The sequence below is a fragment of the Boleophthalmus pectinirostris genome, unplaced genomic scaffold, assembly GCF_026225935.1.
Source record: "Boleophthalmus pectinirostris isolate CB_2022bp ecotype Guang Dong unplaced genomic scaffold, ASM2622593v1 HiC_scaffold_4, whole genome shotgun sequence".
In the NCBI taxonomy this organism is placed as follows: domain Eukaryota; kingdom Metazoa; phylum Chordata; class Actinopteri; order Gobiiformes; family Gobiidae; genus Boleophthalmus; species Boleophthalmus pectinirostris.
This window is the reverse complement of record NW_026571353.1, coordinates 26,874,501-26,897,984: the sequence shown is the minus strand read 5'-3', so window position 1 is coordinate 26,897,984 and position 23,484 is coordinate 26,874,501. Positions and strand designations below refer to the sequence as shown.

General features: G+C 38.3%; 3 protein-coding genes and 1 long non-coding RNA gene across 6 annotated transcripts; 2 read left to right on the top strand and 2 right to left on the bottom strand.

Moving 5' to 3' along the window:
• The first annotated feature begins 654 nt into the window (after positions 1 to 654).
• On the top strand, positions 655 to 6,286 carry slc35d2 (solute carrier family 35 member D2). 2 transcript variants are annotated; one of them, XM_055161793.1, is made up of 13 exons: positions 816 to 900; positions 997 to 1,030; positions 1,133 to 1,263; positions 1,379 to 1,465; positions 1,549 to 1,616; positions 1,941 to 2,012; positions 2,490 to 2,558; positions 2,634 to 2,736; positions 5,331 to 5,423; positions 5,530 to 5,597; positions 5,674 to 5,752; positions 5,887 to 5,969; positions 6,041 to 6,286. In XM_055161793.1, the coding sequence occupies exons 4-13, from the start codon at positions 1,379 to 1,381 to the stop codon at positions 6,159 to 6,161; spliced, it is 843 nt and encodes a 280-aa protein (XP_055017768.1). In that variant the 5' UTR covers positions 816 to 900; positions 997 to 1,030; positions 1,133 to 1,263; the 3' UTR covers positions 6,162 to 6,286. The 2 variants fall into 2 exon arrangements, with proteins under 2 accessions (XP_020793589.1, XP_055017768.1); XM_020937930.2 differs by lacking the exon at positions 1,133 to 1,263 and having other exon boundaries at positions 655 to 900.
• Positions 6,284 to 11,964, bottom strand: znf367 (zinc finger protein 367). The gene is made up of 5 exons (XM_020937951.2): positions 11,417 to 11,964; positions 10,330 to 10,480; positions 9,676 to 9,795; positions 9,081 to 9,219; positions 6,284 to 8,507 (listed from the first exon to the last, which is right to left on the bottom strand). The coding sequence occupies exons 1-5, from the start codon at positions 11,690 to 11,692 to the stop codon at positions 8,243 to 8,245; spliced, it is 951 nt and encodes a 316-aa protein (XP_020793610.1). The 5' UTR covers positions 11,693 to 11,964; the 3' UTR covers positions 6,284 to 8,242.
• A 2,309-nt stretch (positions 11,965 to 14,273) lies between these two features.
• Positions 14,274 to 18,922, top strand: LOC110172112 (intracellular hyaluronan-binding protein 4). Of its 2 annotated transcripts, XM_055161772.1 has the most exons (8): positions 14,274 to 14,672; positions 16,588 to 16,726; positions 16,800 to 16,949; positions 17,181 to 17,252; positions 17,632 to 17,706; positions 17,778 to 17,952; positions 18,421 to 18,621; positions 18,684 to 18,922. In XM_055161772.1, the coding sequence occupies exons 1-8, from the start codon at positions 14,444 to 14,446 to the stop codon at positions 18,747 to 18,749; spliced, it is 1,107 nt and encodes a 368-aa protein (XP_055017747.1). In that variant the 5' UTR covers positions 14,274 to 14,443; the 3' UTR covers positions 18,750 to 18,922. The 2 variants fall into 2 exon arrangements, with proteins under 2 accessions (XP_055017747.1, XP_055017748.1); XM_055161773.1 differs by lacking the exon at positions 17,181 to 17,252.
• A 985-nt stretch (positions 18,923 to 19,907) lies between these two features.
• LOC129411377 (uncharacterized) lies at positions 19,908 to 21,827 on the bottom strand. Its single transcript, XR_008633286.1, has 2 exons — positions 21,760 to 21,827; positions 19,908 to 20,422 (listed from the first exon to the last, which is right to left on the bottom strand). It is a non-coding gene; the product is annotated as an uncharacterized LOC129411377 (long non-coding RNA).
• Between the last annotated feature and the right edge of the window lie 1,657 nt (positions 21,828 to 23,484).

Below are 23,484 nucleotides of genomic sequence, written 5' to 3'. Positions count from 1 at the left end.
GCAAGTAGTAGTAGAGTAGGCACTCTCTTATTTTAGGCTAGGATACTCTGTGACCAACAACAACTTGAAAATGCCCTGAGAGATCATTAGGAAAATAAAATCAAATGTCACTGTCTCCTACACATTTGTTTGTCAGTAGAGTTACTATTTTGAACATTTTAAAGAAAGCACAACATATAGTCTCTCTACTTGGAAAGACATTCAAGACAAACATGTTCTACATTTAACAAAAAGAAAGAAAAAAAAGTTACATTTTTTTCAAAAACGGAGAAGGAAGAATCTTATTTGCTCCTACAATAATTTACATTATTTCCTCTACATGATATAATATCTGCTCTCCTGGTGGTGCATTTCTGAAAGGTTGTCTTTGTACGTTTTTTTTAAAAAGATTTGCATTTTTTTTTCCCTCAGTCGATTCCATAGATATACAAATGTAACTCACCCCTTAGTCCATAACCTATTGTCTCTTTGAATATATTTAAAATGTTGCTTTCTTTTGCTTTATACATTGTCATTATAATTCAGCTCCAAATGCATATGATTGTGAAACCTGTCAGTGTTCATTGTAAAGCCGTGCGGTTTCTGTTTCACTGACAAACATGAGCGGTGGGTCCACGTGTCCTAATAGTTGGCCGGCGCACAGTTCTCAGAGGACCGCCCATTCACGCAGGGAGGACAGGAAATCTAAACATTACACTCAGAAAGAGGAATCGGCTCGCCTCTCCCGCTGTCTGGCTCGGAGAGAGAGAAACGGAGTGTGTTCACCGCATTAAGTTGTACGATGACAACGAAATGCGCCGCTCAGCCTTCGGGAATGGCGAAGTTGATGTCCGCTCTGTTTTACGCGGGCAGCTCTTTCCTGATAACCGTGGTGAACAAGACTGTGCTGACCGGCTACAGGTGGGTCAGAAGGTCGCGTGGTGTATGCAAGGTTAACGAATTATGCTCCATAAGTTTACTGTCACGTGACCATGACTGTGTGTTTGCTTTTTGCAGGTTTCCTTCTTATGCCTTTCTAGGAATAGGACAGGTAAGCTGCACAGGTGCAAATTCAGAAAAGGAAAAAAAGGTGCATTGTGTAGCTGTCATATGCTTTTTTTTTTTTTTTTTTTTTTTTTTTCCGCTTTGTCAGGAATGTTTCATAGTATGGCATTAAACCTTTCTAACTTCATGACACCAATCCAGACCAAGTTACACTCCCACTCGGAGACAAAGTGCATGGTCTTTGAGTTATAAAACCACCTGTAATTCAAGACAAATAAGGTAGATCTGTTTAATGTCACACTGCGGAACATTCCAAGCACAGCAGTGACATATCCATAGAAACAAGCAGGTGGCGGACACATAGCTGACTTACAGTTGACATTATCTTCCTCAGATGGTAACTACGATTGTGGTTCTGTATGTGGCCAAAAAGAGCAACGCTGTGCAATTTCAGGATTTTGATAGAAGTATTTTCAAGAAGGTTTGTCTGCTCAGTCTTTAAAGTCATCCTGAGCAAATTTACAGACTAATAATGTAAAATGTTTCATATTGTTTGGCTTTCAGGTATTCCCGCTTCCATTGTTGTACACAGGTAACCACATAACAGGTCTGGGGAGCACAAAAAAACTCAGGTAGGCTTTTAAGAACACTGAATATTACTGACTATTTCATGTTAAGATCTTTAAAGAGCCCATGTTACTCGTTTTCTGGTTTGTTGCAATGTTGTTTGCTCATCACAAACATACCTGGAATTTTGTTTTGTTTCATTCAGACATGATTAACACACAAACCGGCACAGCATATAAAAGTTCTTTGTAAATGAGTGAAACAAAACAAAATTCCAGGATTGATTTTAATGAGGAAGCAACGTTCTAACATGGCGTAAAGCTTGCAAGAGTCAAATTTATGTAATATCAGACTTAAGTTATGCATGTTTCTTTTTGGTTTTTCCACAGTTTGCCAATGTTTACAGTCCTGAGGAAGTTCACTATACTCATGACTATGGGTTTAGAAGTGTATTTAATGAGGTAAGTTTTCCTTTACCCACATAATATACAGTACAGTAGGCTGGCCATTTCAATAAGTAAACAACAAGTTAAGCAAGATACGCAAGAATATTGCTGATAAACTGATAAGCTATGAAAATGTAATACTATATTCCCACTTCTGGTTATGTGGGTTTACTGGTTTCAGCCCTGGAATTGCCAATCTCTGCTGAAAAAAGTAAACGGTAACTTGTTAACCTGAAAACTACCACTGAGTTTTTGAGTTTTGGAAGTATATACAGCCTAATAATACAAGATTACTCTCAAAAACTCATAAACTCCAGGTCTGTTTTTGAGGAGGAAACATGATTCTAACATGTCAGATTGTCAGTGGGGGGTTATCTGTCATAAAAGTTTCAAAGTGCACCTGTAAGTGATGTTGAAAATGCATTAAGATCCACACTTAAAGACAAGATAACAAGATGTGTGAATGACGACTTCTGGGTTTTTTATTGCCAGAAAAACATTCTCCAGACCGCTGGTGTACAGTGTTCTGACCATAGTGTTTGGCGCTTTGATTGCAGCCAGGTGAGTTATTTGGATTAAACTTTATGTACTTTGTAAACGCAAAGAGTAACCTCTCGTGACTTCCTGTTGTTGTAGCTCAGACATGGCCTTCGAGGTGGAGGGATACGTTTTTATTCTGCTCAATGATGCGTTCACTGCTGCGTACGGCGTTTACACCAAGAAGAAACTCGGGGTGGAGGTAGGATTTGCGATGCCAGATGTTTTACTCATCTGTATGAAACTGCAAGTGTAACTGTTTACTTAAAGTTAAATGGGACATATTAGACTGAGACAAACTTTACTGACTCATGAGGGAAATTTTTAGCTCACACATCGCAATATAATAACTAAGAGCAACAATATACCGTATTTTCCGCAGTATTAGGCGCTCTGGATTATAAGGCGCACTGTCATAGAATGGTCTATTTTCAAACTTTTTTCACAAATAAACCGCTCCAGACTTTAAACGAAACACAACAGTTGGATGGGTCAGTCGGACTTTGTTTGGCCCGTTCACGGTGACTCTCTGCTTTGTTCAGTTGTGGCGTGTAGGGAGGGTGCTGTCTGGGACCGCTGGATTTTCAGCGTGACTCAGTTGTGGCTAGAAGTGGCACATTGCGCTCACTTTTTCGGTTTGTTCCTTCATTGCATTCCTCGTCCGCGTGGAGTGATGAGTGTGGCTGCGGTTGTTTTTCGGGTGCAGGTGGTGCAGATTTGTAGTTTACTAAAGTCGTTCTGGGACTGGTGGATTCGTGTATAGGGCGCTCTGGATTGAGGGGCGTGCAGTAGTTTTTTGATGGGGTTGGAGGCTTAGGAGCGTGCCCTATAGTGTAGAAAATACGGTAAATGGTAAGAAAATATTCAAAATAAGTAGCAAAAATATCAAAACACTGCTGTCAAATAAGGCGTAATTATACAAATGTGTATGTAAATTTAAAAATAAAATATAGAAATACAGTAATACAAAATATAACTAGGCTATTATATACAAGAGGCAAGTAAGACTGATTATGATTATGTAAGATTTGATTCTTTAATACCCACACAATAACAAACCACAACCATTTATTCCAATGTGTTCAAACTAAATACTTGTGTTAGCCAAATAATTCTACAATAATTCATCACCAATAAGGCATAGTATATCCCCTTAGATCAGGGTTGGGCAGTTTTTGAATTGTTTTTCTTTATACAAAGCAGTGAATAGCATTGTTTTGACAAGCTGGTCAGACTGGTAAGAGTTTAAGTTTTGACTAAGCAAAAAGTAAAAAAAAAGTGATAGTGGTGGTTGTCAAAAAATTTAATTTAAAAAACACCTCTAAAATAAAAGCAATGCAGCTTTAGTCCACTCATGAGGTAAAGATAAAATATGTTTATTTTGTGATTCCAAATGATCTTAAATGGGTTATATGTGGCTCCGGAGCTGTATAATGCCTTAGATATTGTAAATATGATAGATAAGAACTATTTGCAAATGTACGTAGATGTATATGCAAATATTTATACTTGCACTCCTACTATTACTGCTACTAGACTGTTACTGCAGCTCCTGTTATTACTAAGATGATCCAATGATGATCCAGAGCTCAGGCGTGTCCACACTGTTTTTCCCACATCCTGAAACATATTTGAGTTGAAGCCACAGACTCATGGTTAACGCAGTGGATCATTAAGATGGGTGATTTACTTTTTTTTTTTTTTTTTTAACTTTTTATTTATTCAGACTTTTCAAGTTTTGTGTAACAAACAAATACAGAGCTTGGGGCACTGTTCCATTGCAATAAGGATGTAGAAGTCAAGTCTCTTTTTGTTTATAATTCAACCATTTTGTCCAGCATTTAATGAAGAAAAGTCTTTTGAGTCGTAGAAAAAAAGTCAGTCGTTTCATGGAATATATTTCTTCTATAATGTCTAGCCACTGATTCACTGAAGGTGGGTCTTTTTTAAGCCAGCTTCTTGTTATTGCTTTTTTGATGCCAATGTCAGAATCTTAAAAATGTATCCGTCCGCTTTTTCGATCACCTCTCCAGACAGAAGGCCTAACAAAAATATTTTCAGGTCCTTGGGGACAAGATAAGTCAAGATTGTATCTGTTTTTTTCTAACACATTGTCCCAGAATGATTTTCATTTTGTACATGACCAAAAAATATGAGAGTGATTGGCGTTTGGGGAGTAATAAAGAATCATATAAGGCACTTCCACTTGAATTCCCTCCACCTTTTTAGAGCTAGTTGTTGTTTGTTGTGAAAAAGCCAAGGGTGATTTTACATTTTGATCACTGTATCTTTAATAAGACTTGAAACATGAATTTTAGGTCTGTGTCATTATTCATGTGATGTTATTCAGGTCATAGTGGGAGAATTAATCAGATTTTATGTTAATATTGCTGCCTGCGATTAGTTGGGCCAATTCCAAGTCAATTTCTCATTCATTTATTCCATAGATTATCCACACAAAAAAAAGTTTAAAGCTTGCTCAGGCATAATGGGCGGCATGGTGACTGATGAGCACATATATAATATAATTTAAAATCTGTTTACGAAATGTATAAACGTTTGGATTGTGTTATGGGTATTTGTTACCACGTAGCTGCTTAGATTATCCTCCATGATGTCTTTGCTCTTAATACTTGAATTTTTTGAGTTTATGGGTAAAATTAATGGAAATTTTACTTCTAGAACTGGACTGTATTTTGATTTATTTATATTTCGAAGGGACTTTTGAGCTCCATAACCTATTGGCCTCTGAATAAATGGAATGCCTCCAATATACTTTTATTTTCTGTACTTTAGGGACTTGGAAAATACGGTGTCCTGTTTTATAATGCCCTCATCATCGTCATCCCCACTACCATGATATGTGCATATACAGGGGACTTAGACAAGGTATTTTCTATAAAATTTAACTCTGATTGATGCGATATTATAATGGAGATCTAATTTGTTTTTGTTTTTTGTATTCTGCACCTCTATCACACCAACTTATTCACAGGCGTTAACATTTCAGGAATGGACAACAGTTCCCTTTTTATTCTGTTTCATCATGTCCTGCATTATGGGGTATGCTTTGTCACTTTCAATTTAACCTTTTAACCTTTTGTAACTTCATTATTGAGTTTTTGTTATTTTATTTTAGGTTTGTACTGATGTATTCGATAGTCCTCTGCAGCCATTATAACTCTGCTTTAACAACCACAGTAGTTGGGGCGATAAAGGTAAGAGGGCACAGATAAGGATATTTTCTAGGCAAAATAGTATACTTATCTCAGTTGCAGATGATGCAGATTTGTTACCAGTATATAGTTTTGCCACAGTGATCAGGAAATGTAATCTAACTATACTTTTGCAGAATGTAGCTGTGGCCTACATTGGTATCTTTGTGGGAGGAGATTATGTGTTTTCTTGGACAAACTTTGTAGGCCTCACTATATGGTAAACAAGTCAAATTTCAACTGGTTTTATACAGTGTCACCGATCCGTGTAACTCAGCTTTGTATTTTCAGTATGTCTGGTGGACTTGTGTACTCATATTTCAGCTTCAACACAACACCAGAGAGAACCATAGAAGAGGTGAAAATTGATGTAACAGAAACCCTTCCTGAAGAGCATCCTTCCAAGGATTAAGAGATTTTTACCACTAGGTGGTGCTATTTTTCTCCATACTGGAGCCATTTATTATTTATTAGATGATATTTGTAAATTATTGAAAATATTTCTTATGTATAAATAAAAAAAAGTTTACAGTCTGAGATTCAGTGAATGTTTATTGAAGATCAACAATTTCAACAGTGTGGACAGTCTTTCAGGTCTGTAGAATATGCCTAAAAAGCAAGCATGATAACTACTGATTTAATAGAAATGCAGTACTGAGTATTGAGAAATACTAAAAATCAAAGCTTTTGGTAAATTGTGCACACTGCATTCTCTAACAGACATGTATATATTAATTACAATAATTTCCAGCAACCACAACACAAACTAAGGGTTAGAAACACACTATGGGTACAATAAATCATTTGGTGCTTTGATTATCAACAATTAATTTGACTTCCAGTTTGAGATGGACTTCATGAGGCTAAGAGCATGCATCTACACACAACAGAAATCATGATGAAGTATTAAAGGCAGATTTTGTGAACAGTTAGTACAGTGCTTAGGGATGTAGTGTTGTTAATTTAACTAGTCCAATCCAACAAACACAAATCCAGTTAAGATCACACTTGCGTCTTTCTCTGGACACAACCCACGTAAAATAGTCAGTGCATTGCAAGATTAATCCAAAACTTGATGTAGTCGCGACTAAGTGCTTCTCATGCTTTTTAACTGTGAGTATGGTCACCTCTCCACAGATCTGACCTGTAACTTGGCCTGGTGCTGCCACTTGCTTTCTTCCATGACAATGCCATACTGTGGAACTTTCTAGGCATCGCTATGGATACTAGCAGGTAATGGTTTGTCAGTTGTGTTTTAAAAGAGATTTAAATGTGAGAAAAGTACTTGTAAACTATGCTAAGTGACCAGTTTATATTGTTGAGTCTAAAATTTTAAGATAATTGCTAGAATAATTTGGATTGTATCAGATACCAGGACTAAACTTACTTACTTGGTGCACTGCTTTAACAATTTGTCAGTTGTGTTTTAGTTCAAATAACTTTAAATGTTGAGAAAAGTACTTTGAAAGGGTGCTAAGTGACCAGTTTATTTTGTTATGAGTCTAAACTAAAAGATAATTGCTATAATAATTAGAATTTTTGATTGGGACAGACACCTGGATTAGACTTGCAATGGTTTTGTGTATATTATGATTAAAACAAAAAAACCTACACAAACAGTATGGAAAAAAATGAGCTGAATTACCATAACTAAACCTCTCAACTGTTTTCCTCCACCAGTCATTACCGAAGCTGACAGAAAGCAACATTATCTATTCTATTCTCGAGCACACCCTGTATCAGTCTGTCCATCTGAGCTTTATCCATTTTATATATATTTTTATATACTTAAAAACTTCCACACACTCTTACACTCACAACAAAACTCGTTACCATCAAAGTGCAAACAAATTAAAACCATAAAACATAGTCTCCCCTTTCTTGCCTTCAGAAGACAAAGAGGAGACCAACATTCTTCATATGGTCAAATCTACAAAATATAGCAGCCTAGAAAAGATAAAATGGAAGCTATTGAATAAGGTGCGTTAGCTTGTGCCTTTCTGCTGCTGTAATTAGACTAGGTATTGACAGTTCGCTCCCACAACAAGACTGGTGTTAAACTTAATATTTCCAGCTGAACTAGTCTGAAATAGGTTGGTTCACGTTTGAGAATTTGATGATTTTATGGGCAAGGACCTATGTTAACTTTATGGGAAATTTACTGTTTTTGAAAGAAACCCTATCATTATTTGTTTGGGATTATCTCCACAAACTTGAAAAATTACATGTTTTAGAGTCTAAGGCTATTGTGAAAATTGTGTTTATTTATGTATATTATTTATGTAAGATGTTAAACTTTGTGCCAGTTTTTTGTTTCATGTGGATAGGCCCAGTAATTGCAGATATTAACCACGAAACAGGTCAACAAATCTGCAATCTGACTGCCGAACGTTGTTGTTATCACGTGAACCAAACCTATGAGATGTTTCTACAGCATTTTAAACAGGAAGGCCGATTGGGAGGTGGATTTTTTTCAGGACAACAGCTGGATTTTTAAGCAGACAGGTTGTTGGCGAGCTCGATGAGGGCCAGGGCTCCGTGGAGACGCTCTCTCTGTTCCTGGAGGCGGCGTTTGGCTGCTCCACCTTGCTGACTGCTCTTCTCCTCCTCCACCATCATCTCCTCCTCTTCTTCATTTTCTTCGTCGGACTGAAGGAACTCCATCGGGTCTTGTTGTTCCTGGTCCTCGGCTCTCCCTTTGCCCTGTGCTTTGATTTTGTTGGTGGTGGGAGCCCTCTGTTCTCGGGTTTTCCAATACCTGACAAGACAACAGATCATTCAGTTCATATTCAGTACAATAAAACCCTACCTGAAGTAATTTAGGGCTTCTAATGAATACTAAAACTGATATGAAAACTATATACTGCCATTTCTTTCTCTGCAGCACTTTGAGATTTCCTTTTTCAAAATGTAAAGTGCATTAAATATGAAACATGTTTTTATCAAGGCTGAAGAAAGTCTATGCTTGATCTATATTAGAACTAATATAACATTTTTAATATTTTATTTTATTGTGATATCAAAACTGGTATTGTGACAAACTAGTGGCTATTCAGTGCCGCCTTGTGATGTCGTGTGGTAATACAGGACATGCTCCACTGTGTTTTTAAACTCCAAACTCCTTCACTAGAATCATTTGGATAATTTCATCCCAGGAATTGCCTATCTCTACTGAAAGGTAAAAAGGTAGTTATTAACTGAAAACTGAACTTAAAAAGAGTTTTGTGTAATATAGAACCTTTAAATGGTAATATTTTCTATCAAGGTCTCATGTAGTTCAAATAAAAAAAGTAAAAACAACTAAATCTAATCCTAGTTTGTAACAACTTACTTTGCCAGCCACTCAGCCACAGCCTTGTTGTCGACCATATGGGCATTCCCTTGACCTTCCTTTGGTTCCTCTCTCTTCAGTCGTGAAAAAGGGTGCTTGGGGCAGTGGCGGTTGGCATGTGTAAACCGATTCCCACATCCTGAAATAACAATTGTACCAACAATCAAATAAATGCAAACTAGGCCTCCTGTCACGATAGCAAATTTTGAAGTGCGATTTCTTGCTTAAGTGAATATAGATGAAACTAATTATATCACTGACACAATAACCCAGGAGCAGATTTAAACCATAAAAACAATTCTAAATGTACAATACTGTTAAAAAATCGTAAGCTGCCATAGATAAATAGCAGAATGAAACACTTCTGTAAAGAGTCACAAGTTACTAATTCAACATTTTACTTCTTAAATCTTGTCATTTAGCCAAAACAAATAAGCAGACATTTCCCAGTAGTGCAAAGAAAATGTACATATGATAAATACTGACCTAAAAAAACTGGTTCCAGCTTTCACGTAATGAACGATAACTCTATATAGCAATCATCACGACAGGCCTAATGCAAAGTTTTCATTGAAGGACTATTACACCAACTTACCCTTCTCTGAACAAACAAAAGGTTTCTCCCCAGTATGCAGCCGCTGGTGTGTCTTCAGCTGACCGCTCTGGACAAAGGCCTTTCCGCAGTTTGGATAATCGCACAGGTAGGGCCGCTCTCCTAAGAAAGAAATACCAAAATTAAGTTATATAATAGGGACAAACGAATGGAAATTGCAATTATTATAACAGAATGTCCTCTCCAAAGAACAAAATCAGTCTTTATAGAAAATCTTGTTGAACCTGTAGTTTAGACCTTTATACACGTTTTGAAATGCATGGAAATGTTGGTATTTATCATTTCATATTTCAGTTTTCTCTTAAATGTTACTGCTACTGGAGTTCCCAAAATGCACTCTGAACAGAATCCTACTATTTAAGCTTATGTCCCAGATCTAATCATAATTAATAATACTAATAATAAATTGTAATTGTTGCAGATTTTTTAACACACAAGGTCATATTGCAACAAATGTGGGCAAAAAATTTATAAAAATTTTAATTAGGGATCATAAGCAGCTTTGAAAAGATGGGCTGCAAAAACATAGCACAAAATTTAAAAACTACTTCTATAGCTCAATAATCTAAGGTAGGGGTTGATTTTATATACAAGATTGAGTTCACTGTAGTTTGTAGTAGTCTGTTTGTGTATTACCTGTATGTGTCCTCTTGTGAGCTTGCAGAGACTTCTCACGAGGAAACACTCGGTTGCAGATGTTGCAGCGGATACGACTCAGTGAAGTCTCGCCTTCACTTATCAGCTCCCGAACAGTGTCTGCTCGCGGCCGCCCTCTCCTAATGCCGTCCTGACAGAAGAGAAGAAAGGGTTAGCCATAAGACTGATTTATTATTGAAATTTGCTATATTGGCTACTTCAGATTGTTGTAAAACTGGGAGAAACTGTGCAAAAAGAAATGCAATTCATAGGTAAAGACGACCATAAAAAAGAGAGGGAGTGAGCATTATAACAGGAACAAGTCAGTACACCCAGAAAGTGTTGTTTATATGAGTAAAATTTGTAAAATTTCATGTTAAAAATAATTTGTAAATCTAACTTTTTATACAATTCATGTTGCACCAGTGAAAAAGAAGTACATTAAATAAGTGGGCAGGAGACAGGGGCTTACAGTCGGTGCAGGGCAACCAAAAGTGGAGCATGTGGTCACCATAAATCAAGCAAGGTGATGAGTCTAAGGATGGATTTGGTGTGTTATTGTCTATTTCATGGGCCAATGTGGTTGCGAAATTATAATTCAGAACATATTCCGTTCTCGGGGCCACTTGGGACCCTTGTTTAAATACACGTGTGCGACTCTGTGACACGTTGCTTCATTATTCAGTCTATCCGGTTACATTTGGCGCGCGAAGAAACGTCACCACTTGGCAGCTGCAACAAGACCAGGAAGTGTGTGGGGTTTAAATCCATCATGTCACACCCATATGCGCGGGCGATTTTTAAAGCACTCTTTATGCTTTAAAACTGTGCCCTGCTGCAACTGTTAGGCGGGTTGTGCATGTAATTAAATAAGAGAGTAAAAGCCTGGTGAATGTATTTGCTACAAGTTATTACATATATAACCATTAAGCGTGCGTAATTGTGATGTAGTACACACTGTAATTCATATTTGACTGTCCTATTCATATTTCTATGCTATAACCTAATTTATAATGACGTTGAAGGTGCGTCAGTGCAGTTTGGATAGTTAGCAGCTTTTATAATATTAGTAAAAGTTGTATCGTACCTTGAACTGGTCCGGGGAAGGAGCAGTGTCCGCCTCCCTGACCGTTTGGGTCCCGGTTGGGGAAGAGGCGCCGCTCACCGAGCCTGGACTTAGGGTCACATTGTGCGCATTCTCCCCCCATTTCCACGGATACACCATAAAGTCACTGAATCCGGGGCTGGTCGGGGTCATTGCCTCTTTCCGTGGCTTGATAGGGGTGGTTTTAATAACAGAAACCAAAACTCTTTTAGGCGAATCGTTGCAATAAACAACATGAGGATGCTTGTTTTCCGCCATAATAGGCTATAAAAAACAAAAATCCCGTAGCAACAAAATTAAAAAGTATGAAGGATCAAAACTTCTGACCAAAAAGAGTCTTTGAAAACTAATGAATGGAGAAAGAATGGTCCCGCTTTTCTTCAGGCTTGTGGAGTCAATGTATTCTTCATTTCAAATAAAAAGATAGTCTTCTCTTAAAAGTATCCACTGCTTCAGAGCAAGCAGCACGAGACAGTCCCCTTCTTCTCCACTGTGACCTCCTGCTCTGCTCTGAGCGCTCACACGAGAGCCGTCCCGCGTTGCAAAAGCGCGCCTGAGCAGCGCACGGACCAATCTACAACGCGCTTATTGAGGCACATGTCGATTTTAACCAATGGTATGAGCTCTACAACTGACCTGCAGACATGGGACCAAATGCTCAGAAGCCCGGGGCTCTGCGTGCACAGCATTGGCTTATCATTTGGACCAATGGAATTGAAACCCCCGGCGCGCTCGTCTGCAGACTGACTCTATGATTGGTCCGAGAATGTGTCATACAGGGTCTTTAAACGGGAAACACCCAATCACAGTTTAGAGCGGTTAGCAGACGAGCAGATGGCCCTTTTCCCGCGCTGTGCAGCCTGTTTATGTTATTACATTTATGGTCAAGTTAAAGGGAAAGGAAAAGGGTGGTACGGAGGCGCCAAACTTACATAATCGTGTATGGGTGGATACATGTTGAACAAAAGAGCCTATGTTAGAAGCAGGAGAGTGAAGCAGTATACTAACTCTAGTTCAAGGACTGGCTTCATGGGGTTTCAGTTTCACTGCAAAATGAAATGACTAGACATCAGCCATTTGGATTGGCCTGCCACGTTCTACCTCAAAAAAGCATTATGATATAAACTTATAAGCAGCTGTTTTCAAAGATCAGGTTCTTTTGGAGAGAATAAAAAAGATGGAGAACTACTGGTTATAGCTGAGACCTTGTGTTATTTTTAGATATATTTATTTTTATCTTACATAGGCTATATTATGCCATATCTTTAAGAAAGAGAAAGCAAGAGTTTTATATTTATACTCTAACAGGCCTGGGTCTACAAGGGTGCAAAAGGGTGCATTTCAACTTAATTTAAAATAGTTTGCACCATCATTTTAGGTGTGTAAAATAATGACACTTAATGGAACAGTATTGTCTTTGCACCTCTTTGATACTTGGTCTGTCCCAGTGCTTCCCCAAGGAGTCCTACATGAGGTCTGCTTGAATATAATGAAGGAATTGCTTTTATATTTAATTATTGGTGCCATTTTTATTAACCATAAACTATTTTGTTTTTACTTGTAAGACACTAGGCAGGATATTGGTGTAATCAAAGCCATCCCTGTGAAAAGAAATAGGGGTCGCTGTTGGGGAAAATGGGCTGGGGAACACTGTCCTATTGTCAATTTATGGTAGTATAAAGCACTTTCTGTTATTTTTTATGCATAATTTAACATAATCTAGAGATGGCACTGTTGTCTTTGCCTTTGCCTTTGTCTTTGCGTAGGGTGATCAGATTTTCAAAACAAAAACTAGGACATTCCTGGTTTGGAGTTGCTGGTTATAATAAAATTGTGAAACGAGTGCATAATAAATTAAGGAAAATTGTTACGGACTTGGCCCGTACATGATTTATTCGTGACTAACGTGAGTCAGTATAGTCACATTTTCTTTGTGTTTTGGTGATTTTTAAGCAGCTTTCCTGTATTTTACTTAAACAAATGACAATCTATGCCTCTCTTCACTATTGGCAGGGATCACATTTGTCAAAAATTGGGACACCTGGGACATGTCTTGTATAAAACTGGGACAAATCACTAGTTTTGTATAAATCTGCTGACACAGGGGACACAGAGCTCACAGGGTCCCCACTCTTTTTCACTGACAGAATTTCAAAACTTTTAAAAACCTTTTTCATGACCTAAAGTGACTTTATGGTACCCTACATGTGTAGCATTGACCATACTTTTGGGGCTAAATATGAAATGTTGACCCTTTCCACTCACCCTATGGTTTGGTATTATAGTTTTTAACATTCAAAATACTGTCAGTACATTTATTATTTATTATTTAGTTTCTTTTAAACAGAAAAAAGAAAGCTGCAGTTGTGTGAAAGAGATACTAAAATTCCATGACTTTTCTAGGCTTGGGAAATGACTTTTTCAATTTCCATGACTTTTCCAGGATTTCCATAACCGTGGGAACCCTGGGGTCAAAACTGGGACTGTCCAGGGTAAATAGCGATGTCTGGTCACCCTGCCCCAGCCTCCTGTAAAATATTTGCTGCACCAAAGTGCCTCAACCATATTGGGCTCAACTAAAGTGGTAACCATGGCAACAAAATGCGTGCATTGCCAAAGTTATTTCCTGTGTGAGCCTAATTACAAAGCCTTACTGTTTTATATCATTATTTATTATATTCACCTCTGATTTTATTTAATTTGGACCAAACAGTGTGCGCTTTGGCCCCTGATTGGAAAGGTGAGGCCCGGTAGGCACAGGGGGCGTGCGCGGGGCGTGCGTAGGGGGCGTGCGCACGTGCTCCACACCTGAGGACACTTAAGCGCGCGCAGTCACGTGGGTCCGGTTGTTGATTGTTCGTGAGAAACGCGAACTTGGCCCGCACGTCTTTTCTGTTAGCTAACTAATCAGTTGTTTTCTTTTCCTTTGCCGTTCATTTAGTTTTTGTTATTATACAAGAGGGAACAAGCTTCTGAACATTAGCTTCGTCCCTCACACACCAGGCGAAGATGCTCCCAGACGAGTTTGGGTGCGTGGTGGCCAACAGGTTTGGTGAACTTCTGGACGATGATGCGGATCCATTTGACATCTTAAACGAGGCTGAAACTGAAAAGGACAAAAAGAAGAAGAAAAAGAAGCCGGAGGACGTGAAGAACAGACAGAAAAAGCCTGGTCAGAAAGAGTCGCAGAGGGACCGGCGTGTCCCCGTGGGAGTGGAGGCTCCAGAGTCGGTCCAAGGTAAGTACAGTGTTGGGAAGGTTACTTTTAAAATGTATTCCCCTACAGATTACAGATTACACACATCAAAAAGTAGTTTGTAACGTAATCCATTAAATTACTTAAAGTGAGAAATGTAATCTGAATACTTTGGATTACTTGATTTGCTGTAGAGAAGCAAAGACTAGGATAAGATAACATAAGATGTTTTGTCTGATAAAAGACAATAAAAAGCCCAGACTTTACTTAACCGTATTAAAAACGTTATTGATAGAAGAGGAGGAGACACGTCCACGCAGCATGATTTTCGTCCTGTTTTAGTCCTGTTAAATCTGGTTTTAGTCCTGGTTTAGTCCTGGTTTAGATCTAGTTTAAATCTAGTTTAAACCTGGTCTTAGTCCTGGTCTTAGTCCTGGTCTTAGTCCTGGTCTTAGTCCTAGTCTTAGTCCTGGTTTTAGTCCCGGTTTTAGTCCCGGTTTTAGTCCCGTCTTAGTCCCGTCTTAGTCCCGTCTTAGTCCTGGTTTAGACCTGGTTTAGATCTGGTTTAGATCTAGTTTAGATCTAGTTTAGACCTGGTTTTGGTCCTGGCTTTTGTCCTGGTTTAGACCTGGGTTAGACCTGGTTTAGATCTAGTTTAGACCTGGTTTAGTTTCCGGCAATGAGTGGAATTACCAAAAAAAAAAGAAGAAAAAAAATAGCGGGATATAGCCCAAAATGGGAAAACGGGAAAACAGGAAAATACCTCTGTGTAATCCATTTATTTCAACAAAGTAACTGTAATCCAATTACCACTCACTGAAACAGTAACTGTAACTGAATACAGTTACTCATAATTTGTACTCTGATTACGTTAACTCTGGTACATGTAATCTGTTACTCCCAACACTGGGTAAGTAACGTTTAACCTCATTCAATTAGGCTGCTGGAAGTGAGGAAGATGATATCAAGTGTTTTGTTTTGTGTTCTTCTGATGCAACTTGTAGGCCTAAACTAAATGTTGCTAACTGACATTCATGTTTCTGCTAAAGTTGCTCTTGCTCTTCATGTTTTGCCCTTAGTGTTTTTGCTTTGCGTGTTTTTGCTCTTCCTGTTTTGCTCTTCATGTTTTTGCTAAAGTTGCCCTTTTCTGTTGGTTAGTACCGCTGTGCCACCTGCTTCTCCATGGAGATGGTTGGAACATGTGGCACTTTGTTATATTTCCAAACATTCATTTTTGCAATGAGGTTTGGTCACTTGCTGTTGTGGATGAAGTTCTCAATTGTGCTAAGTAGAAGTACAGATACAGAGGTAAACATTTACCAAAGTAAATCTACTTAAGTACCCATTTAAATAATGTATTTTAAGAGTGGGAAGTATTTCACACAAGTGTTGTTACTTTGTTAAAATGTAGTGATATTGACTAAAAGTGATTCAGATTTCAACAGTTGCAATACAAATCAATTTCTATGAAGCTTGAATTCAAAAACTTTAGTGAGGATGTTACTACAAACATGATTAAAAACAATCCCCAAAACATATGAAAAGTACTTTTTACTTTTTAGTGCAGTTAAAAAATGTAATGGAGTAGAAAGTCCAGGTACCTGCTTTCAAATGTAGTGAGATTTTTTTAAAAGTATCCACTGTAAAATGTACTTTTATGGTATCTATACTTTACTACTTGTACTTTGTTACCTTCCACCTCTACTTGCTAGTCTTGAAGGAGATGAATGGGTCAGTTATTACACCCCCATGGTGAGCAGGTAACATACTCTCCATTAGAAAATTTGCATGGTGCGTGGTGGCCAACGTGGTGGTTTGGTCATGGTTTATGTAGACTGTAACTGGTTTTGTTTTGATGGTTTATGTAGACTGTAATTGTTAAATATCAAAGATGTAATGTTCCCTGTCTACTGAACAAATGCCTCTATAATTATTGTTAAATGATATTTGTTTGTAGCTCGAAAGCTGCAGAGCCGTGCTGGTCCTGTGACGGAGAGAGCTGAGAAGGAAGAAGGCCAAAAGGGCATGAAACGGGCTGCTTACGGAGACCGAAGGAACTACGCAGATGACGCCCCGCAGGAGTTCTCTGTTCCGAGGTAGGGCTGCCTTTGTAAAACATGTCAGAAATTTGAATGGTTTGGAAACTCATGTTTGTTTTGGTACTTTCAGGCCTTCCTATGAAGAGGCAGATGTCCGAGCCAGAGGAGGCTACAGAGGAGGGAGGAGAGGAGGTGGAGGGAGAGGTGGAGGCGGTTTCATGAGGAACTCTGAGACCTTCAACCTGAGGGGCAAGAGGGAATTTGACCGGCACAATGGAACGTAAGACTCATAATCCAATTTAATCTGAAAGCTGCCACTTTGTTGACTTGTTGGTGCACCATGAACATTGCCCATTTCTTGTATTAGTTTGTCAGTTTCAGTATTTTTTCAGTAAAAGTTTAAAATGTGAATTTGTATTCTGATCAAATTACAATGCTTGTCAGAAATTGCAGTTGGGATATTTTCCCCAAATAGTTCAGTCCTACCTCCATAACACTACATCTCTCTTAGTGGCATCTCACCTGAGGAGAAAAGGGGAGGCAAGGGGGCCTGGAACTGGGGCTCTGTTGATGAAGCCACAAGGTTGGTGAAATGGAAACCTATAATCTTAAAAATACAGGAAGTGGAGAGGAGTTCTAAAATGGATTACCTCTACTTATGCTGACTTTTGTCTGAAATGCACCGTCAATTTACGCACAAAGAAGGGATTTTTAAACTTTCATTTTACAAAATAAGTGTTTGTTTTTTATTAGTCTAATCATAACTCTTGTGCAGTTTTTAGGAAGCTTTGGCCCTTGTTAACATTATGGCTACTAAGTAACAGTTGTAGAATTACTTATACATGTGTTCAACCAGGAAGTAAAATTTAAAAATGGAAACAGGCAGAATTTTTTGTAAAATCTTAAATATGTTTAATTGTGTTCTAGTTAAATGTATAGTCTAACCCTTTCATATGTCAAAGTGAGTTGATGGAGGTGACTGAAGTTGCTCCATTAAAATCTGAAGAAACCCAGTTGTCTGCAGAAGAGGAAAATCTGTAAGTAATGAATCTACTGGTTTAGAATGAGTTGGATGAGTTTATTAAAATGTTTAGTTTTTTTCTGACAGGCCACTGCAAGAGGAGGAAGGAGAGATGGTTGTCCATGTTGCCATGGAGATGTCACTGGATGAATGGAAAGCTTTGCAGGAGAGTAATCGACCCAAAGTGGAGTTCAACATTCGCAAAGCTGAGAACAAAATTCCCTCTAAAGCTAAAGTCATTCATGAGTCCAAGCACCTGGATGTAAGCGGACTGATACTGGTTATTGATACTCTGCAGCTGATGCCATCGGCATTTCCTGGGGGGTGTGAAGCTAAGTGAAAGCACTGCTGTTAGGACCTCTGTTACTCAAGTTAGACTTAATCTGACCTTTATTTTAACACAATTTGACCAAAAAGAGCTGATTTAACACATAAAATTAGTCACACATTATAAAAAGTTTATCACTCACCTTTTTTATTGAGAATCAAACACCTGAACAGGACCATGAACGCTCGCATTGATCACAGGCTCCTGAAAAGGTACTGTTTAAATAAACCATTTTGTATTGCCAAACACAAAGTTTTAATGTGTGCATCAGCCACCGTGGTAACTGCTGAACATTCCGCCAATAGAGCAGCATGTACAACACCCCCAGCGTGGTGTCACTGCAAAGTATCAATTGTAAAGTACAGGTAAATCTACAGTATAAAATATTTTCTATTAATTTAGAATCTGAAGAAGGCTCTGGATCTGGATGAAGAGGGCACGTTCCTTCGCCGCTCCGTGAATGACATCACCTCTCTCCTGGATATAAACTTTGGAAGTCTCGGAAGACCGGGCCGTGGAGGTCGAGGAAGAGGCGGGCCAAGAGGAGGAGTGAGAGGAGCTGCAACTGCTCAGATGGAGCGAATGAAGCCTGTACTAGAAATGGTGAGAAAATGTATGAAGGTAACTGGCATTATAACATTACCTTAACCTCTATTTACTTTTAGGGCGACCATTTGGCACCAAACCCTTACGACCCTGAAGACTTTCCAGCACTATCGGCAGGACAGTAAACAGGCTGTCCTTGAAGCTCCTGCAGGAAAAACTAGTTTCACCAAACACTTAATGCATAACACTGTTTTCATATGTGCAGTTCTTAAGGTTTGGGGTTTTATACTTGAGTTCTGTTCTTGCACTGAAGGCACTGAACATCTGACTGCTGGAGAATAAACCATTTGCAAGTTTATGGAGTGATGTGGCTTTTTTCTTTGTGACACATTAACGTTTCTAATTTGTCACTGAATTAAATTTACATGTCAAAACAGGAAATGCATTCAAATTAAGGTGAATGGTTCACCACCTGTTTGTCTCTGTGCTGTTGCTTTGCCTGAAATATTCCACAGTACGGCATTACCTAGACAGAAGAGCCAAGGCCAAGTTGCAGGTCAGACCTTGCAACCCCACTCAAGGGGAGATTACTTGTTTTTCAAGGTATTTAAGGAATCACATTAGTTATACAACAGTGAGTGAACATTTCTGTCTAACTGCTGTGTGTTAATTCTGCATAATGCACAAGTGAAACTGCAGGAAAAAAAAAAATCTCAGACTGCCGTCGCTGTGACCACCATAGCAACTGGTAAACAAATGCTCAACTGCTGAGTAGAAAGCAGAAACTAGCTTTATTAAAAACACTGAAATAACATTTATAGACGATGAATAAGCTTTTCAGATTCATGGGTGAGACATTTGTAGCTGTGGTATAAGTGCATTAAACAACATGATCTGTGAAGGGAAGCATACTGTAACTGTCGTGCACTATTTTTGCATAACCGCAGAGGTAGTTCCAAAAATGGTTAATCACTGTTCTGTATCAGTACGCTGTGAGCATCACCATGGCAACTGGAAAACAAATGAACCAGGAGGGACTAGCTTCAGCTAAAACAGAAATGACTAATGCTTCGAACATCCACAGACATCAACAGACAGCTAAATGGTTGTCAGATTTAAAAGTAAAGTATTTCCAGTTGATCTTTACTGCCATATCGTGGAACACTCCAGGTGAAGCAATAATGCCTGTAGACCATTGCCAAGTTATATAACACTACTAAAGCCACAAATCAAAATGTGTCACTAGGTAGATTTAGTTTGTCTAGTACTTATTATTTTTTTATGAGTCAACTAAACTGAGCAAAATAATTCTTGACAGAGCAAAGACATAAAACCAAAAAAAGATCATTTTGTTTTTTATTAAAAAGATGTGCTTTTAACAAGTGTATAGTAGGTTATGACCATGATTACATGCGGCCCCTTTAGGACCATTTCTAATTAACATGATTCTAACATGGTACAAAATATTTACAAAGTACTAACATTATACAATTGTTTTAATATACAAATTTAAACATGGTAGCTAAACTATTTGATTATAGGCACTAAACATTCAAATTAAAAATATATAAAAACCATCTCATAATGTGTGCCTAGTGGCTTTCCTTTCGTCGTATTTCATAGTAATTAACAGCGCATTTTTCATAATGGAGAAACATACAGATCCAGGTTTCTAAGATAGGAGTAATACAACTGCTACTGCATGCCGTTGTCTAAACACTGAAAGATTTGAGTATGAAACCTAATACCATATGTCATCCTGTTAAAATAACCAGTAATATATTGACAGTTAAAGTTGATATAGTGAAGAAGGCAGACTCATCGAAGAAGAGGTGCTCTAGCCTTGGGTATGGAGTGACTGAAAAACAGAAAAAAATATTATGGTGAAGTTACTGTTAATGTGCATATATCCAGACTTGTGTTTTTAAAGGTCCTATATTATGCACAACTGACTGTTATGAGCTTTAAGCCAAGTTATAATCTTTAAAAACATTACCTGAAGTTAAGTTTAGATTCATTCACACGTTTGAGTGATCCTGCATTATTAGTCTGTTTACTAGCTTGATTCATCAGCCGGTTTCACTTCGTGGAAACCGTCTGACCTCACATCATTAGGATTCGTTCGCTCGACAGTAGGCGGGTACTTTTTTTATTTAACCAATCACTGCTATTTGGTCGTGATGTATGTAATGCGCTGCTAACGGGGCTAACTGGCATATTAAGCTTTTACTAAATCCCGTAGGAAGAAGGGCAATAACGTCTTTTTCCTTGATAAAATTCACCAAACATTCTCTTTATTCCGACTTTTAATCCTCGATATTGGGAAACGTTGCCAACACAGAATGTATGGCTCTTCGCTGATTGGCTGGTGTCCAGACTCACACTTCCAGGGTTTTTGCGAACCATCTAGTGTATTTATAAAAAAGCCAGTTTGCAAAGACTACAGGTGGCCTACAATGACGCTTTACGGGTGTTTTTGAGGAGGCCACGATGGACGAGTGCGATTGAAATGTTTGTTACTGCTCGAGTGAACACTTTGCAAGCTGCACTAAGAATTTTAATGTACAGTTTTATCTGCAGACCGAACAAATCAGACAATGAAATAATAATGTCACTCACAAATTTGAGATTCAGTGCAATAACACATCAGTCCAACATGTGGAGACACTGGTATGGCTGTCTTTTAAAAACATGAATGTTTATTGTTTTGTATTGTCACTGTCCTTGTCTGTTTTTTAAATGGACCATGAGTCCAGAATAAAGATGATGATGAAGATATTCTGTTTCCTGACCTAGTCGCTGGAGAGAGAAGAAATTGAGCGAAAGGCACTAGATAGCACCAGCCTGGCTATCTGTCTACATCTCCAAAGCTGTCTCAAAATGCTCTGTTGCACCATGTGATGTCATGTAGTGGTAATTTTCAAGTTAACAGCTACCTTTTATTTTTTGCTCAGTAGAGATGGGCTAAAGGTATCCAAATGATTTTAGTAAAGGAGTATGGAGCACTTCCTGTATTACCACATGGCATGAGTGTTTTCTGCTTGAGAGAAGAACTCAGCCAGGATTTGTGTGTTAAACGTGTGAATAAAACAAAACACAACTCCAAGTATGTTTTTGATGACGAAACAACATTATGACATCGACCAGAAAATAGCATAATATAGGCCTTTAAGCATAATAGAGAAAAGTAATTACCAAAGCCTAGAAAACCTCATTGATTGCAAAGAAGTGCGGGCTTTACGTCCTTTGGAGACAGTGCGTCTAGGTTTGAGAAAGAACAAGGACACACTGAGTAGGATGTAACATGCAACAACATACAGACATGGCAGAATAGAAAAGGTTGTATGGCCATTTAAAGGAGCTATAGCCAGCCATAGTCCACTTGAAAATCACAGAGAGAAAGTTGAGGAAAATAACATGCACAAATGGGACACAACGTACCAGCGTAGGAATAGCGGAAACTTTTGACTGTGTTGCACCAATATGGCCTTTCTCTTACAGCAAATAAAATACTGTTTAATTTCTGGCCACTTTCAAATATAACTTTAGTTCAAACCCAACTCTGTGTATGCTTTTGATGGAGGAAACAACATTATAACATAGATCAGAAAATAGCGTAATATGGGCCCTTTAAATACTTTTTACTCCTTTCCTTTTTTCCTTTTTGAAAATCAGGTACCACAATTTTGATACTGTTACTAGAACTGATCTGTGGTGCAACTCAGTTTGTTTAATTCACGTTACATTCACTGTCCACAGAAAAAGTGAAGCAAGTTGCAGAGTTTTTGAAAGTTTGAAAGTTTCTGAAGCCGAGTTTGTAAAATTGCGAAGAAAATGTGTAAGAATGCCACAAGTATTAATCACAAACACCAATTTAGCAGTTAAAGGTGCTCTGCGCAACTTCTCTAGTGGAGGGTCCGACACCTGCTCGTCTCCATGGAGATGTGGAGATGTTATTGCTTAGCCTGGAATGTTCCACGGTATGACATTAAACATATCCAGTTAGCATTTAATCATTACAGAATTCATTACAAAAACACATTAATTCCTTCTGTGAATAGGGGCAACTCTTTACAGATCTGAATTGTGAAGCAGGCTAGTGTCATCATCTACTTAATCTATACTGTGGAAGATTTTAGACAAAGCAATAACATTTCCATGGCGACCAACAGGTGGCAGACTCTTCACTAGAAATGTTAAGCAGCACGCCTTTAAACCAATAAGAGAGCAGCCACGTTGAGAAGGAGGAGATATGCTCTTTAGACGTAGCGCCGGGTTCTTGCCTGCAGGTGGATCTGAGCCATGTTTAAGTTGAGCGGAGCACTGGCTGTGTCTCTATGGCTGCCACACGGCTCATAGCACATGGGGTCGCCAGTCACTACATTCAAGTTTCCTAGCGACCTGACCAGTCTGGTACTGCACAGAGTAGGCATGTTACAATATGAAATTTCAGTGTTTAAATAGGCTATGCACAACAGCACAACACTGCCACTACTTCTTGTCCAATTTGTGCATCTATGGGGTTTGTGCAGAGTCATGCTAAAATTAACAAATATTTAAAGATAAAGTAGAGAACAGGAAGCGCTGGGTGTTATTATGTTAAAATGTCCACAAAAATGGATACTTCAGCAGAGGACACTGTGTTTGGAAAAAGGTTTCTATCTCAATGCGAATGGTAATGCTACTTTTGAGGCATAATAAATATTAAAATTTAAACAGCACCACAAACTGAAGTATTACACACATAAAAACAATCAGGTAGTCTTTACTTTAATTAATTTGAATTTTAAAAGGTTGTTTATTTTTCTGCTGCTGTGCACAGAGCCTATTACTGTGAGAAAAAACAGGCTATTTTACAGTTATTCATGGTTATTGACAAAATTGACCAGACTCTAGTAGTACGTAACGTAACCCCGATTA